The sequence below is a fragment of the Podarcis raffonei genome, chromosome 9 (genome assembly GCF_027172205.1).
Source record: "Podarcis raffonei isolate rPodRaf1 chromosome 9, rPodRaf1.pri, whole genome shotgun sequence".
NCBI lineage: Eukaryota > Metazoa > Chordata > Lepidosauria > Squamata > Lacertidae > Podarcis > Podarcis raffonei.
The window spans coordinates 58910067-58928870 of NC_070610.1; the positions used below are offsets into that span (position 1 = coordinate 58910067).

General features: G+C 44.2%; 1 protein-coding gene across 1 annotated transcript; it reads left to right on the forward strand.

The window, feature by feature from the left end:
* Positions 1–665: 665 nt before the first annotated feature.
* SLC9B2 (solute carrier family 9 member B2) lies at positions 666–14447 on the forward strand. The gene is made up of 12 exons (XM_053403930.1): positions 666–1044; positions 2844–2943; positions 4217–4397; positions 4508–4678; positions 5742–5884; positions 7009–7136; positions 8233–8408; positions 9274–9380; positions 9617–9766; positions 11455–11563; positions 12830–12966; positions 13884–14447. The coding sequence occupies exons 2-12, from the start codon at positions 2854–2856 to the stop codon at positions 14121–14123; spliced, it is 1632 nt and encodes a 543-aa protein (XP_053259905.1). The 5' UTR covers positions 666–1044; positions 2844–2853; the 3' UTR covers positions 14124–14447.
* Positions 14448–18804: the final 4357 nt, after the last annotated feature.

Below are 18804 nucleotides of genomic sequence, written 5' to 3' on the forward strand. Positions count from 1 at the left end.
GAACTGCATCTCTCTTGGCTGGAAATAGGCCAAAAAGGACCTCCTTGAGATGCACAAAGCAGAATTAGATACCCAGGTTCTGTGACAGTGTATCTCAAGGCAAATCTTTTAAAATGTACTGTAGTATAAACACCGACAACTGGGAAACACTGGCCTGTGAGCGCTCCAGTTGGAGAACAGTTTACCAAAGGTGTCATGGGCTTTGAAGACACTGGAACGCAGGATGAAAGGGAGAAACGTGCTAAGAGGAAGGCACACTTGGCAAATCCACACCGTGATCAACTCCCACCCAGGAACTAATGTCCCCACTGTGGAAGGATGTGTGGATCCAGAATTGGCCTCCACAGTCACTTATGGACTCATTGGTAAAACCATGTTTATGGAAGACAATCCTACTCGGCTACGAGTGATCGCCAAAGAAGAAGAATGATAGCAAAACCACTTCAAAGCGCCTTGTTAGCGTTTCTCTCTCTCACTGCAACAGCAAGCAATTGCTATAGGCCTGGAGAGCGCAATGGCAGCTTTAAGAGAAAGGTCACCTTTAATTGGCGTGCACCCTTATTGTGAAGTGGAATAGGCCACTGGGATCCTGCCACTCACGGTGCTGCATTTGCACCGTGGCCTTGGGCTGCCCTCTGCCAGCCAGTTGCTTCCTGGAAACAGATGTCCGCTTCCCTTTTATCTGCCAGCACTTTCCAAGGTGCGGGGTATCTTCCGCCGCGCTGCCGCTTTGCTATTACATCTGATCCCTGCAAGCGGAGCTTGGCAGCCCGCTCCCTCCAAATGGGTAAAAGGGAGGGCCCCTTATAAGGGCGGGCGCCACCAGCGTTGGGAGGGAGGCTTGGCAAAGGAACCCAGGCGAAATAGGCGTCTCCAAGCCGGCTCTGCCCGCGCGTCTTGTTGCAGCGTTTTGGACGGCTTGGGGAGCTCGCCTTCTAGGCCCCCACCGCTAGCAGCGGCAGAAAGCCGGCAGCCTGCGGATCAGCAGCCACCCTCGTCGCCTTTCTGCAATCTCTAGAAGGCCTGAGGCTCTTCCTTTCCTAGGTAGGCACGATTATTCCGCGCGTCCTCCTCTTTCAACCCCCCAGGAGCTGAACTGGAAGCAGGTCTGTGCGCAAAAGCGCACGCACCGCGGAACTGGCCGACTTATTTCCCACGATTCTATTCTATTTACAGAACCGCTAAAACATAGAAAAAGCGATCATTTAAAAGCATTTAAACCTTGATCAATATAATACTGTCTGCACATATGTAACGAAATCGAGGCAAAGAAAGCTTTCCATCAGACGCATGGTATTAGCGGCAATCTAGGCGTGATGACGCCCTTCTTTCCGCTAAGAGGAAGGGGAAGGAGCACCCGACGACCAGATTTCCCTGCGCGGGGGAAGGGCGTGTGCGCTCAGATGCGCCTTACATTATATTTTGGGTTGTTTTTTACGTAGGCAGGGGATTGGCTCCTCCAGGCGTGCCATCCTCCCTTGGCAACTCTAAGAATCAGTTGCTCTGACTTGTTGGGAAAAGCAATCCTTTCGTTTCTATCTAGTTGCAGAAAGCAGAACCCAGAGAGTTGGCAGGAACCAGCTTGGCATTCTTGAGAATGAGCACATGTTCTTGTGGCTTGGCAGGCGCTGGCTCCCATCAGTCTTTTTTGACAAACACTCTCCAGTTAGCAAAGGAACAGAGTGACCCCCAGCCACTTACAGTTCATCAGGCAGTTAAGTACAGAATGTATGCATGTGGCTGGTCAACACTGCATTGGTGCACCCAGGGTAGTTTTCAACTAAGGTTTACTCAGACCCATTAGAATTAATCAACATTACTTAGTCATTCTCATTCATTTCAGTGAGTGTACCCTGAGTAACACATTATATAGCTGCATATCACCCCAATTTCAAATAATCCAGCAGCAGCAGCCCTGCAAGGTTGTGTAAACTGACAGTTTGGGCTATGGTGTGCGTTCAGATGCTCACCATCAAGGCATCTGAATGCTATAAGCCACATAGCAGGCCTGCTAGGGTCAACCTAGACTTTACTTGCACAGCTAGCAATGACACCAGTATTTTTAAAATTTAATACTAGATGCAGGGAAGGGGGCAGTTCTATTCAGGACTGCAGCACGCATTTAATCCTTTCCTCTCCAGGCATGATCCTGATTTTTTAAAAAACCCCTGCTTAGAGCAACGATTAACCTGGGTGGGGGAGCTGCCATTGAATTATGGGAATATGAAATATAATTTAGAGACCCCTCGGTCTTCATTACTTCTAAGCATTTGGTGCTTAGAAAAGCTTGTTGTTGCCCACTGAAAGAGCATTAGTGTGCTGGGAGTGTGTAGTCCTTGCACAACTTTGAAAGGTCTTACTAATTTGGGTTTATTGCTGCTTGCTTTTGTATTTGTATGTCACTGTTTTTCCAAGTGACTCAAAAATTTCCCGGATACAAAACTGGTGACATCCTTCCATGCCTCAGATGAAATAGTTTGGTGTATACCTCCCTGTGATCAGGATTGGGGGGAACCTGTCCCCCCTCCAGATGATTTTGGACTCCAATTCCCTTTAGCTCCGGCCAGCCAGCATGACCAATGGTCAGGGATGGTGGAGATATAGTCTAGCAACATAAGGAAGACCACAGGTTCACCAATCCTGGTTTAGTGCAAACAACCACTGATGAAGCTCAAGCATGAAAGGGCAATTTTCTTTCTTTTTTTCAAAAAGATGAATAGCAGAAAGTCATAATGCTGATAAAAAAAATCTGGAACCGGTAGGATTTATTACACCTGAAAGTTCTATTTGTTGATTGATAGGTAACTCTAACTTTTGTTGTTGCTGCTGCTGTTTTATCTTAGGTTGGTCAAAATGCCAGAGGACCTGGTGGCAGAGAGTGAGGAAACACTACCTGCTGCAAATGCAAGCTCAGATGTTATTCCCATGCGTCTAGTAACTCAGGTACTGCTGGTTCAGATCTTTTACAACTATGGATGACCTGAATAGAAGAACGTAAGAAGAAGAGCCTGCTGGATAGGGACAATGGCCCACCTGATCCATGATCCTGTTCTCACAGTGGCCAGCCAGGTGTCTATGGGAACCTTGAAAGCAGGACCAGAATACAACTACACACTCCCCACTTGTGATTCCCAACAACTGGCATTTGGAGACTTACTACCTCTGGCAGTGGAGGCAAAACATAGATATTGTGGCTAGAAGCCATTGATAGACTTCTCTTCCATCAGTTTGTTTAATTCACTTTTGAAGCCATCCAAGTTGGTGGCAAAGCCCAACACCCTGCAGTTGTGAATTCCATAGTTTAAGTAATATGCTGTGTGAACAAACACTTAATTTGGCTGTCCTGAATCTTCAAGCACTCTGCTTCATTGGATGTCTGCAAGTTCTCAACCTGCTGTACCAGAGGCACAGCAAGATACCTGTCTTTTCAGTCCTGGGGTCTTCTTCTCTGCCCAATTGTGTTCTCGCTAAGGGGCAGGCTCTAGGTTGTGTTATTCATGCTTATTAAAAATAATACTTAAGGAAGCCACTTTTATTTTTGAAGAAAAATCTGCCAGGCAGGAACATGGCCATTAGCTCAGTTGGTTAGAGTGTGATGCTGATAACGCCAAGGTTACCGGTTTGATCCCCATATGGGCCAGCTGCATATTCCTCCATTGCAAAGGGTTGTACTAGATCAGGCATCCCCAACCTGCGGCCTTCCCGATGTTTTGGCCTACAACTCCCATGATCCTTAGCTAACAGGACCAGTGGTCAGGGATGATGTGGCTGGGGAAACCCAGCCAGATGGGCGGGGTATAAAATAATAATAATAATAATAATAATAATAATAATAATAATAATAATAATAATAATGGAATTGTAGTCCAAAACATCGTGAGGGCTGAAAGTTGGGGAAGCCTGTACTAGATGACCGTTGGGTCCCTTCCAACTCACATCTGATCTAGATGGGGTCCTGCTGAAAATCCCTCCGTTGACATGCAAGAACCTCTGACATTGAGAAGGGAGTTGGCCCAGATGACCTCCAATACCCCCTTCAGCTCTAAAATTCTGAGTCTTCTTCAGAGAAATGCAAAGCCCACCCTAAATGCATTTACTCAGAAGTAAGCCCCATCAATTTCATGCAGAGGACTGCAGCCTTGGCGATTTGGTACTTTGGTGAAAGTCTACAGATTATGGTTGTTATCGTTGATAGCATTTTCTCGTTTTAATTCAGCAAGCCAGTATTTTGGACTCCAAAGCTGTTGATGGTCCTACGCAAACTGAAGAGACTGCTCTGCTGAACAGCTGTGAGCATCAAACGCAAGAGCCTGTGGTTGAGTCAAAGACATCAGGGAAACTGAGGCGAATATGTGCCTGTCCTCCACAAGGCATAATTGCCAGAATCGTGACAAATGGTATGTAAAAAGAAAGGGAAGAGGCAGGAATGTGTGAAGTTATTTTCGCAACATATCCACAAATGCTAAGAAATATACTCATGCCTCTCCAACTTTATTTCTTCTTCCAGTGGCAGCTATGGTGCTGGTCTGGGCTGTGGCCTGGTCCATTACAGGCCAAGAGTGCCTTCCTGGTGGGAACTTCTTCGGAATTTTGTTCCTCTTCTTTTCTGCTGTAATTGGTGGTAAATTTATGGGCATCATTAAACTTCCCGGTCTACCTCCATTCCCTCCCCTTCTTGGTAAGTTGTCAATGAGCCTGCCATCATCTTGCTGTTACATTTGGTTTGATTTGTGGAGATGACAGGGCAGAGATCACAGGGAGGCTTATCTGCAGTCAGATTATATAACCTGTTGGTGTTAAGTTTAATTGTTAGATTAATCAAATGTAGCTTTAATTAATTAATTAGAGAGGAACAATTTTATTTGGAGATGGCAAATTTTAATTGCTTTGGCATGGGTGGGTTTCTTTCTTGGTGGGGGGGTAGGCTAAATTATTCCTGGAGAACTTCTTTAATATTGAGTTAAAAAGAAAGGAAATGGTGCTTCTGTAAAAATTAATAAGCAAAAATAATTGACAGATTCTCAAGAAGCCATTTGCACTGTTAAATTGAATTGATTAATCAGCTAAAGGGCAAGTGATTACTCACTTAAAGATCAGCTTTAATCAGTTGACAACCTTGATGTGAATCCATTCTGTTAACAGTGCAGGTATCCTCTAGGCTACTTAAATCTTTCACAGAAATTTTCATGATGCTGAAGAAACTCTTGGAGTGAGAAGGTACTATTTTTAGTTAAACTGAAGCATGTTGTTTAATTTTTTTACATCTCTGCAACATCTTGAGAAAGTAGATAGATTGTATCAGGTCATGGTCCTATGAATGAGCGACTTGGTAGTTCTACATATGCTAACTTTCCCGATCTACAGAATGTCAACTTTAAGTTCCATTGAGAATGTGACTTTTTCAGATCAGGTACACTGTCTTTTTGCTTAACCAGTCCCATAGGATTGTTGTGAAGCTAATAGGGGAGAACCTGTTGTATGTCTAAACTGAAAATTTATATGCCGGGAAGCATATTTGTCTGAATACCAGGAGTATGGAAATGGGATTTTCCATTAGATCTGCAAATTCAGGAATTTGCATTAATCTACCCCCCTGTGTAACCACTGGCTCATATTCTTCCTCTTGAGCTTTTGGTACAGGCTGTATTTCTGTGAGGACAGAATGCTTAACCTGCGAAGGCATCTAATTTTATTCAGAATTTTTTCAGGCAGTGTGTTTTCCCATTCTCTGTTCCTTTTAGGAATGCTGCTTGTTGGATTTCTCCTTAGAAATGTCCCACTGATCAGTAACATAGTCCGGATCAAAGTGAAATGGGCAGTTGCCCTGAAAAATATCGCCCTCTCCATTATCTTGGCTCGTGCTGGCCTTGGCCTTGACCCAAAGGTAGAGCATTAAATGGTACTGTTGAATAGCTCTTACTGGTGTTTAGTTAGAATCTCCTTTCTTGTAACTTGAATCCATTGGTTCAGGTCTTAGCCTCCAGAGCAGGAGAAAACAAGCTTGCTCCATCTTCCATGTGACAGCCCTTTAGATAATTGAAGATGGCTATCATCGGACAGCGCTGGCCCCCGGCCTCTTGAGTGAGATGGGCGCACAACCCTAGAGTCTGGCAAGACTGGCCCGTACGGGCAGGGGTACCTTTACCTTTACCTTATCATATCTCCTCTCAGTCTCCGTTTTACCAGGCTAAGCATATCAAATCCCCTAAACCTTTCCTCATATAAGGCTTGGTTTAAGCTTAAGTTCTTGTAAATTTTGCATGAGGAAAACAGTTGTTCTGTGTGGGGAAGTCTGTTACCCCCATGCAGAACTGATTGTTCACTTCATGGCCTTTTTGAACCTATGACTAATTTCCATCTATTTCTAAGCCATGTTCAGATGGCAGAATTTAATAAGCTATGAGTTGTGTTTGGATGCAAGAATGAGACATTCTCACACACATCCCTCACGTGCCATCTTCTGGTGTGGTTGTGAGGCAGAAATTGGGAGCGTCTGTTTTTGATTAACCACAGTTCAACCTATTGTTCAAATCTTGGATTATGGTTAGTCTTAACTATGGTTTGTTGCAAGAAACCAGCTTCATGAACTGTGGAGTGAAGTTGGCTTGTTTCAGCCACAGTTTCTCCAGGTTTGGATGACACAGCAAGCAGTGGTTAATATAAAATGAAGGCTTCTCCACTTCTTGTGGCTGTGTCACATAAGCTCACTGTGGCTCCCTGGTTTAGCATGGCTTCTGGACAAGGTCATTGTAAGCTCAGCTCACAGGGGGAAGTAGTCTTCACCATCACCAATTCCAACTCCACATGCTCGCTTGATAATATCCTGATCTCTTCTCTCCATCCCTGTTTGCTCTTGTAGTGAGAACCTCTGTTGATCCCAGAAAGAGATGAACTTCACATCCCTTACCTCCAAGCACCCTTCTTCTGTCCTATATTATGAAAGTTGAGCAGAGCAAAAACTTTCTTCTGCACTGATGCTGCTGATGTGTTAATATGCTTGTCTTTCAGGCTCTGAAAAAACTGAAGGCTGTCTGCTTAAGATTAAGCGTGGGGCCCTGCATGGTGGAAGCATGTGCGGCAGCTGTCTTGTCTCACTTCCTCATGCACCTGCCTTGGCAGTGGGGATTTATGTTAGGGTGAGCAGCTTTTTACAGCTTTTTTTGGGGGGGGGACCCCTGACCATTAGGTCCAGTCGTGACCGACTCTGGGGTTGCGGCACTCATCTCGCTTTATTGGCCAAGGGAGCCGGCGTACAGCTTCCGGGTCATGTGGCCAGCATGACTAAGCCGCTTCTGGCGAACCGGAGCAGCGCACGGAAACGCCGTTTACCTTCCTGCCGGAGTGGTGCCTATTTATCTACTTGCACTTTGACATGCTTCTGAACTGCTAGGTTGGCAGGAGCAGGGACCGAGCAATGGGAACTCACCCCGTCGCGGGGATTCAAACCGCCGACCTTCCAATCGGCAAGTCCTAGGCTCTGTGGTTTAACCCACAACACCACCCGCATCCCATTTCCAGCTTAGAAATGATGTATTTCTTTTTCTTGAACTGAAACTACCTTACATGAAAAACATTGATTGAAAGTGCACCTGCCACTTATATTTTGGTTTTCTTTAATTTCTGCATTGTAAAATAGTACAGCAGTATCTTGGGTTACAGACGCTTCAGGTTACAGACTCCGCTAACCCAGAAATAGTACCTCAGGTTAAGAACTTTGCTTCAGGATGAGAACAGAAATCGCACGGCAGCGGCGGCACGGCAGCAGCAGGAGGCCCCATTAGCTAAAGTGATACCTCAGGTTAAGAACAGTTTCAGGTTAAGAACGGTCCTCCAAAATGAATTAAGTTCTTAACCCGAGGTACCACTGTATCTGTGCTCTCTTCTGGCAGTTCTAGCAAGCATAGGAAGCTGCCTTAGGCTGAGGCTTTGTACGCATTATTGGCTTGAAACGCAGCTAGGTCATTCTTCTTCTCTGTTTGGATGGAAGCCAGTTTGTGGGAAAACACATCAAAAATCAGTACAGTGGTACCTCGGGTTACATTACCTTCGGGTAACATAATTTTGAGTTACGAACGCGGCAAACCCAGAAGTGTATACTTTTTAGGGTAAGTATGAACCGCTGGGACGAATTAAGTTCGTATCCAGGGGGTCCACTTTTGTATTTCATAAGAGGAAGTGGAGGAAATGCACCCACAAACAGGCATGAAGGGTTGATAGTGTGTTTTTGTTCAGGTTTGTTTTAGGTGCTGTGTCCCCTGCTGTAGTTGTCCCCTCGATGCTGATTTTACAAGCGGGAGGCTATGGTGTTGACAAGGGCGTCCCCACCTTGCTCATGGCTGCTGGGAGCTTTGATGACATCCTGGCTATTACGGGCTTCAATACCTGCTTAGGGATGGCCTTCTCCTCAGGTATCCTGGCTACTTCATAGAATCGATGAGCACCTGCATATGCCTTTCTTATTGATGCGATCGTTTGCTACATACAGGTGATGAATTGCACGGGTGCTTTGCATGGAATAAGAAAACCACAATGCACCCCACTTGCAACCTGAAGTGGCACTCGCCTTTGCTTGTGAAACCTGGTGCTTTAGGGTGGAAGCTGGTGGGAGGCTGATTCTGTTGCCATAAGGCCGGAGTGCGCAACCAATTTTGAGGCTGGCCTGGAGTAAAAAATGGATGCAACAAAGCCTTTCCTCTTTCTTCCACTCTCCTCCTTTCCTTTCATCTCCCTCCTCTCTCTCTCTCTTACTAACACCTCCTTTTCCACCTTGCCCACCTTGCTACCTGCATGAAACGTGGCTGAGGGCAACAGATTGCCCACTCCTGCCATAAAGCGTTATATTAGAATGCCTGTGGCTTTCTTCCATAGTCCTACCTTTTGTATAAAGCTAATCACCACTTTGGATATTTCCTCTGGTAGTTCCTTAGCAACTTAAGCATATGTGGTGCCGATGCAAAGATCCACCCGGTGCCCCCTCCCCCAGGTTGCCCAGTCCCAGGCGCGCAGGAGGGCGGAGCTGGCCGGCTGCCTCAGCATCTCGCTGACTCGGTCGCCCCCAAACTCGCAGCACAGAGCCTACCGTGGTGCTCCGACTGACAGGTGGGCTTTTCCCCAGACTCAACTCTCGGGCCCCAGACTCTCGGCCTGGCGCCCCTGAGACCCTGACGCCCGGGTGTCCCGCACCCCTAGTGCCTATGGGTAAGACGGCCCTGCTTAGCAAGGAGATTGTTCAAAAATCCATTTGAGCCACCTTCTCCCGCTTTGCCAAAACAGGCTCCATCCTTGAAAATATCTTTCGTGGTGTGCTGGAAGTTGCTGTCGGTATAGTAGCTGGTGGCCTTTTGGGAGTTTTCGTTTGCTACTTCCCAAGCAAGGATCAGGTAAAGAGGAAAAACATTTTGGAGACTCTGTTTTGGAGCATGAGAAGCAGGGAATGGTTAAAAAGAACTCTCTATGCTTTAGCTGAAAATATTTAAAAGTGATTAATAATAATAATAATAATATAGATTTTTCACTCATGCAGATCTATTAACATTTTATTCTCTTCAAGCTTTCTTCTCATCTGTAGCATGACATTTTTCTCTGCTGTCTTCCATTTTTTATCTCCTGATCCTAGGCATCCCTTGTATGCAAGAGAGCATTCTTTGTGGTGGGTCTATCTGTGTTTGCTGTTTTTGGCAGCACGTATTTTGGCTTCCCTGGATCCGGTGGGCTCTGCACAATTGTCTTGGCATTTCTGGCTGGTATGGTGTGGTCTGATGAGAAGGTGAGCGTTCAGTTAACACGCTGTCCAAAAATCACGCTGGTTCCGAAATATGAGAGTTGTGATTTTCTTACAGTAGCTGGTTATTATTAACTTAGGCACTGGAAACAATTGTGCTGGCCAGCAAAGGAGATTAGTGCACAAAGATGGGCTTTCTCCTCTTGATGCAGATACAAATCCCATTGAACTGACTGGGTCTATCTTTCAATGAGAATGGGAATGGGCATCTCTGTCCCACTATTTGTTGCAAATGTCTAGAGCAAGATCAGGGCCAGTGAATCCTAGAGACTGAAAGTCAGGGAAATAGACAATTACAAGCAGGGGTTGCAGCAAAATGTTGCAATAGGAAATGCAGCAGCTCAGGGTGGTACTTTTGCAAACCTTGGCGTTGCCCTGAGGCTGCAGCTTGTGCAGCTGGTGCAGTTTTCTGGCTACATAAAGCAGTGGCCTCTAAACTTTGGAAATAGAGGGAATGGTATGTTGGTACAAGCTGTTGAACAAATAGGCTTAAATACCGTCACCAAAAAAATGTCAATTCAGCCAGGATTTATTCTAAAAGGTGTGTCTTGCATAATCTAAGTTGTCTTATCAAGTCAGCCCTGCGTTTAAAAACAAGCCTTGGCAACCAGGAATTCCACACAGGTGAGAGTACAAGCAAAGGAGGAACAGAACTTGCTGCCTGCAAAAGGTTTTCCAGCCTGTTTTTTGCCCATAAGACAAGCGCCTCTTATGAGTAAAAACCAGGAAATTATTTATTTATCTTTTTAATAAAATGTATGTACCACTCAATTGCAAAAAAAACCCTCAAAGTGGTTTACAAAAAAGTTAAAACAATAAAACGAAGAGAAACTTAGAACCATACTTTAAACCAGGGGTTGGCAACCTAAGGCCCAAGGGGCCACAAGCGGTCCATGGGGGTTGTTCAACCTGCCCATGGACCCCCACTGCCTGCTCGGTCGGCTCCCATGCGCCGCGCTAAACCAGTGCGGAGCAGAGTGAGGATCACCTTCTGCGACGCTGGCTGGCTTCCCATTGGCTACAGGAAGCTCCTGCAGCCAAGGGGAAGCTGTGCATGCCTCCTCCGTGCCGGAAGGAGCGCCGGAAATAGCGTTTGTGCATGCGCACGCACCCCGGCCCACCGCATCGTCTGTGGGACCGTGAACCGGCCCAAGCCACAAAAACTTTGCCATCCACTGCTTTAAACCATACTAAAAGCAGATTACAATTGCCTCAACTTTCTAAGCATCTGGGTTAGGCTTGTCTAAACAGCAATGGCGGAAGACAGGAGTGCCTGGCGTTCTCTGGTCCATGGGGTCACGAAGAGTCGGACACGACTAAATGACTAAACAACAACAACAACAACAACAACAACAACAACAAACAGGAATGTTTTTAGCAGGTGCAAATAAACATTTTTGCAGGCCACTTTAGGGGGCTGGGTTGCCTAGTTATCAGAATAGTTCCTCCAGGACATATTTGAAAGTCAATTAATACTGTTTTATAAATAAAAATAGAATCAAACTTGCACGGTTTGAACAGCTTTTAAAATTCATGCCTGATATGATTATTGAAGGGGTAATTTTACATGTGTTTCCAGCCCCCCAGGCCAATACTGGTGTGGGAAGCAATGCTGCCTGTCTTGCAATGCTGCCTGTCTTGCAATGCTGCCTGTCTTTGCTCTCCCCCTGCAGAGGAAAGTTGAAAAGATTGTTGCGGTTGCCTGGCAAATCTTTGAACCCTTCCTGTTTGGTTTAATTGGAGCTGAAATATCGATTTCATCTCTTGGACTTGAAACAGTTGGTAGGTTTCCTAAAGAAATCACCGCCATTCTGTGAACTAACTAGCTCACCTTTTGAGGGGTATTATTATTATTATTATTATTATTATTATTATTTATATACTGCCCTATACCTGTAGGTCTCAGGGCAGTTCAGAGCCCTTCTTCCAAAGCTAGGAAAACTTGGAAGCTTTTTGTAAGAAAATGTGAAAAATCTTACGTTATTACCGGTATGTTGTTGTAACCTTTATATCTGCCCTACGTGGTAGGTTGGTTTATTTATCTGAAATCCAACCATTTAGTACAATGATGAGCAAGATGGTTTAGAATTGATTTCAATGCAGGCGTGCGCGCATGCACACACAAACATAATCTCAAAATGCACACAACCCAGCAGCCTTTAATCCCCTGGTTGATGGATTGGGATTCCAGGGTGTTTGTTGCAGTTTTGTTCTTTCTGGCAGGGAAAGGAGCAGTGAAGCGAGCTCCCTTCACCTGTGGAGACCATGGAGTAATGATCTTCTTTCCTGAGTCCAGTTTGTCGGTGGCAGTTATTGCCATATTGTAGTTGGGAAACTGACCTTAGGAGAGACTAACTCCCTAACAGGTCATCCAAGGAGTTTATAGCAGGTGCAAGATTCAAACTGGGGACTTCCCAATTCATAGCTTAGAGACTAAGCCACTATTTGACGCCAGCACTTGCCAGCTTTGAACTCACTTGCTCCTAACTGACTTCCCAGCTACTAGAAACTAATAATGTCCTAATCAATTCCATTAATTACTCCAATGTTTCAATAATTATTTTAAGTAAAATATAAATTTGGGCCCAGGGTTCTGAGGCTATTCAGTCTTGTTTTGCTCTGCATTGCAAAACTGCTTCATCTTATTTCCGTGTTTGTCTCGTCTGATCTGGAAGCGACCTACAGCCTTCAGTCAATGCACATAGATTTCCCTTTTCTGTTTTCTTACAAAGATGAAATCCGGCAGAGGTGGTACCATATGTGATAAAAATGCATCAGTTTGACTCTAGGTGTTTTAGGTTATTAATTAGCTATTATGAACAAATACATCTACCTTAAGTTCTTATTTTGAAGGCAGACAGGATGCCAACAGATTAGTAAAAATAGTGTTGCTGTTGATGGCTCTGTTTGCAAAAACAATTGCAAAGGGTATCTAGCTGTTGCTGCCTCATCTGAGTAATATCTGCCTGTCTCTATTGACCCATGCCTTTGGTTGTTCTTACTAATAAGATGAAGGCCAGGCTAATGAGTCATATTTCTCTGTTGCAGGGCTTTGTGTGGCTACACTGGGAGTTGCACTGATAGTCCGAATTGTGACAACATTCCTGTTGATGTTTTGTGCCGGCTTTGACCTCAAGGAGAAAATATTTATTTCACTGGCATGGATCCCCAAAGCAACCATCCAGGTGCAGTATGCAGTAACAGACCTGTATGTTCTACAAACAAGGGGGTTAACAGCCTATTACTTAAAGGTATTTTTGCTATGGTACACTATGGTATACTACTATGAATAGGTATTTTTAGCCCATCTAATAAGCGAGTCCTGGGGAGCAACTAACTGGTAATGGGTCATATTTCGAAGGAGTCAGTAATACAAACCCACAACACACCATGGCCACCAAAGGGAATTGAAGCTTTAGCATAGCCTTTCTGCTATGGGTTTGCTCCCATTTGGTTGTGGCTTGGCACCTGCTCAGGAGTCAGCAGCATGAAGAACATAAGATGAGCATTCTGGCCCAGTTCTTGGTGCTTTTTTCTTTGTCCCTCGATTAAAAGAAAGCAACCGAGTTGCATAATAAAGGTGGGCACATTGCTAGAGGTCGATTGGGCCCCTGCACCACCAAAGGTAGTCAAGATTAATCCATCTGAACTTTAGAAGCATAGATGGATCATTTGAATTGTGCTCCTAAGGCTCTTGAAAGCCAGCTATGATCCCGAACGATTGCTTTGATAATGAACTTCTCAGGAGGCAAGTTGGTGCATTCTGCATCAATCATAGCGATTGAATATGAGAGGGACCTTTGAAGACTGGTCTGTTATGTAATGAAGACTGGTCTGTTATGTAATCAAGCTTTGAAGATACTACAAGAAAGGACCTGTTGGATCCCCACATGAGACTCTCTTTCACACTTTTGTCCCTGTAACACCAGCATCGGGAGACTCTGAACCGGAAGGTGGGTTTTTAAAAAACAGTTTCCTTGAATGCTTTAGCTGAGATTCCTGCATAGCAGAGGGTTCAACTAGATGGCTCTTGCGATCCCTTCCAACTCTACAATTCTATGTGTCTTCACAATGATGGTTTTGTTGTTCTGTCTCCTGCCAGGCTGCAATTGGTTCTGTTGCCTTAGATACAGCCCGAAGTCAAGGTGAAAAGGACACAGAGATGAAATACGGCATGGATGTCTTGACAGTGGCTTTCCTGGGAATCCTGATCACAGCTCCAATTGGAGCACTGATCATTGGCCTGGCAGGGCCCCGACTTCTACACAAGGCTACTGAAGCAAGCAGTGATGGTCATGGACATGAAGGAAGAGAAGAAATGGAAACATCTGGAGCAGTGTAAGGGTCAGGGAATGGCCCCAGAATCATATAAATCAGTACTCTGCACTGTCTAGGTATCACAGTGTCCCGTAGTGGCTTGCAGAAGTCTGAAAGTCCATGGAATACATTGCAGTCAGAGGACTAATGGATAATATATGACTGAATTAAATCAACCTCCTCAGCCTTGACTTGGAAGTTCTTGAGAGCTGTCACAAGCAGAGTACATCCTTTGGACATGCCACTTTACTGCTGAAATATGATCAGTCTGATTTGGGAATATGAGTGCCAATAAAAGGAAACTTTTGAGGTGGTTCCTGAGAATTAGTAACTGGAATTAGTTCTGGAGCAGGAAGATATGCAGGATTGATAATGTAAACAAATAACCAAAAGTGAGATCTTGGATTTTTCAAACAGCTGAGAAAGGCATTCCATTGCTCATTCATGTTCAGTAGACAGTATTTTCCCAGTCTTTGGAATAAACTTTCACCACCTGATATTTAGTCTCCTTTCTTATATCCTAAAATATTAAAGTGTTTTAAATAGAGGTTTCGCCCAAATAACAGAATATTGCAGTGCAATTGGACACATGTGTCCTCAGATGTAAGCCCCGCAGAGCTTTAATGGCAGGTAAGTCTGTATATGATTCAAGCTTTAATTAATCTATTTGATTACTTGAAAAACTGCACAAATGTTCTCAAGAGAAGCCTATGTACTTTGTTTTTTAGATGGTGCAGTGCGCGTGCTGCAGTAGGCATCAGAACAGGTATTCCCCATTCTCACACAAGACAGAATGCCACTTCTTGGTACACTTTCAATCTATAATAAATGTAAGCATTAGTACCAGGAAAAGGCTCTAAGTCAGAGCTTTCCAAACTCTGTGCCGCAACACGTTAGTGTGTCGGCTGCAGTGTGTAGGTGTGTCATGCAAATGCTCCCCAGTCGCCTCTCAGGGCTGGAAAGGGGTTAGTTTAACCTCTGATTTGCTAGTAAAACTGAATTATTGTGCCGCAAAATGATGCAAAACTGAATTATTGTGGCGCAAAACGATGCATGTCTAAAAAGTGTGTCGCCAAAATGAAAAGTTTGTAAAGCTCTGTTCTAACTATTAAAAAAAACTGATTGACAGGATTACAAGTCATGTAAGTGTTGGTTGTTTACAGTATGGTAACGCTGCAGAGAGCTTGCTGGGGAGACCTTGCATTAAAAAGAAAGGACTCAAAAATAACTTAAATAAGGTTTTAATAAGAAAAACAAAAACTCCTTTTACACTAAATACATTAACAACCAAACCAGACCCAACCACCAACCCATCCCCCAGGGTAATGGGAGAGCTAGGTGCTGCTCCTTATATACTACACCCAAATGCTGACACACCTTAATCAAATACAACTCAGCAGCACCTGCTACGTTTCACAGCTGTAAAGCTGGGTCTCGTTATCTTACTCTGGCCCTTGCTCTGGCCCCTTAAAGACATACACATCGGGTGCAACAATGATGAACCTTTACATTTAAATAAACCATTCAACATTTCCCCTGCGGTTCATCATTGTGGAACAAAAACATAAAGCATACTTTGTACATGTCTTTCAAAACAGAATGTCCACGTTGTGATGCATCTTTTAACAAAAGCTTAACTGTTTCAAATTTTACGCTTGGTGAATAACACAAATCATAATCTTCACCTGTAATTTGTTGAGAACCCTAGCAACTATCTAGCCTTGTACCTTACAACTTCATTTTTGTCATTCATTTTAACTCTATAAACCCATTTTGAATCAATAAGTCTCATATCTGGGGTTTGTGGTACAAGAGACCAAGTGTTATGCTCTTTTAAAGAAGCTATCTCAGAGTTCATAGCTTTATACCAATTTGCAGCTTGTTGCTTAGGTAATTTCTGAACATCATTGTAGCTTTTTGGCTCAAAAACTGCCTTATTGGCATACACAGTATTAAAATGTTCATCTGCAAAACGTTGTGGCTTCTGTCTCTTTCTATCTGAACGTCTCAGTCCGGAAGGAGAGTCAGACTCCTCAGACTTAATGGGACTAAGTGAACCACTAGTTTCAGGTTGTAAATCATTGTCAGATTGAAGAGATGCCTGTAGGCTAAGCTCACGGTCAGAAAACTCAAGAGAATCTAACCTCCCCTCAGGTGTCTGTGACTTTAAATCCTCAAACAAATTAGGTTCAACAGACTTTTTGTCTTTTTCCATTAATTCAGAAGCACCATTTCCTGCTGCTGCTGCTGCTGCTGCTGCTTCCTCTTCTTCCTCAGTATTATCTATACCATCAGTATCTTGGAAGACAGCAACTCCATTCCAATTTACAGTTTGTATCATGTTTCTGGTAATATGAAATTTGCCAGTTGCTGGTATGTAAATTCTGTACGCCCCCTGCTGGTAGCCCATTAATTTTCCCTGGACACTACGTTCACCCAATTTCTGCTTAGCGGGATAATGCATAATTACATCTGAACCCCAAATGCGTAGGTATTTCAGATTAGGGCGTTTTTTAAACAGCTTCTCATAGGGGGTGACATCTAAACCAGAATGATAACTGCGATTTCTAACATAACAAAAGGCATTGAGCGCTTCAGCCCAAAAGACTTTGGGCAGATTAGCATCGTGCAGATAAGTTTTAACCCCTGCTTGCAGGTCACGCTGCACAACTTCAACAAGCCCATTTTGCCAGGGACTTCGGGGGCAAGATAACTCATGAGTAGTCCCCTGCGCTTCCAGGAATTTCTCAAAATCCTCAGAAACAAATTCCCCGCCCCGGTCAGAAAATAGGTTCTTAATTGGTTTGTTAAAGTGCGTTTTTACCCAGTTGCAAAAAACTTTGTACTTCTCAAATGCTTGGGACTTCTCAGCTATTGCATAAGTCCAACAATATCTACTATACTGGTCTATCAGAGTAAGCCAGTACTTAGAACCTCCTAATGATGGTGGGAGTGGCCCAACTAAATCACAATGTACACGCTCAAATGGCTCATTTACTTTCCTATCTGAGCACCTACCCTTGCGTGCAACCTTAATCTTATTCTTGCAACAGGATAGACATTGCATAAAGAATTTACATGGTTTTAAGTTGAGGCCATTAACAATATTCTTTGTCTTAATTACATCAGCAAAATTCAGGTGTCCCAGAATTCTGTGTGCCTCGTGGACACACCCAGAATGTGGCCTTACATTCCTCAACCCCTGGCTTGACTGTGCTGCTCTGCAATTTATAGGCGCTTGGGAGTAGGTGCGAAAATACAGTCTATATAAACCATCAGATTCCCGGGCATATAATAGACGTTTGTTCCCATCGAAAAACTCACACATTGACTTTAAGAAACGCACAGTTATGCCTTGACGAGCAAAGCACCTTACTGACAATAAATTGTCCACTGACGGGCAGTAAATGCAGTTCGCTATTGTAATGTTTAAAGAGTCAAGTTTAACAGTACCCCTGCCAAGCGACTGCAAGACTTGTGAATTAGCTAAATGTACATTACCAATTTCCTCTTCGAAAGAAATAAACAAGCTTCGATCGTTGCAAATATGCTGAGATGCTCCTGAGTCCACAACAAAAGACTTCCACTTGGCACGTTTAAGTCTTTTACGATCTGTTGTCCGAGCATGAAAAGCTCGGGGCTCGTTTCTGTCTCTACTATACGATGTCGGCTGCTGGGCTGACGACCGTGACTGACGAACAGAAACAGGCTTGGGAGTACTTTGCTTTCTTTTGGATCTGCAGTCCTTTGCAAAATGTCCTTGCTTATTGCAGAACCAACAACGCTTTGCAGCTTTAAATGCAGTTGTATCACCACAGGTTTGCATATGGCGTTCCTCACTACTTCTGGAAATAGGAGTGCTTATGGCACAAGCCTCCCTTCTGTCCAACTCGCCCATTAATCTTGCCGTCACCCCTTCCACAGTTAATTGTGCTGGTGGAACGGCAGATATCTGGCTAGCTATGCCATCAAAGTCCTCGTTAAGGGAACAAAGAATGATAAAAACATACTGAATATCAGGTATCTCCATGTCCCTTCGAATTAATTCGCCGCGTATTGCCTCCAGACGTCTCAAGTGTGCTGCCAAATCACCACCAGGCTGCAACTTCGTCTGGTACAACTGCTTGAAAAACATCAATGCAGATGCTGACTCTTTTCTAACATGCACTGCTGCAAGACTGTCCCACATTTCTTTGGCAGTTTTCTTATTTCTTATATAGACTACTTGCTGGTCACTGACTGCCAAATTAATTATCGCCCTGGCTTTTGCATCTCCTTTTGACCAAGCATTAGTCACAGGGTCAGGAGGGTCATCAGTTACACAGGTCCATACTTCTCTAGAGGTCAAAAGCGCCTCCACCCGAAAAGACCATAAACTATAGTTCTCATCTGTTAGCTGTGGGAAGACCAGAGCCTTCTCAGCTTCAGGAACCCGGTCAACCATTCTGGAACTCTTCCAGACCCACACAAACTACACTAACAGGAGAAGGAGTTTTCAAACCTTTCTCAGAGTCCAAAAATATGCAGTCATCCACTCAGCAGCTGGGCCCATAACCAAAGATGTTGGTTGTTTACAGTATGGTAACGCTGCAGAGAGCTTGCTGGGGAGACCTTGCATTAAAAAGAAAGGACTCAAAAATAACTTAAATAAGGTTTTAATAAGAAAAACAAAAACTCCTTTTACACTAAATACATTAACAACCAAA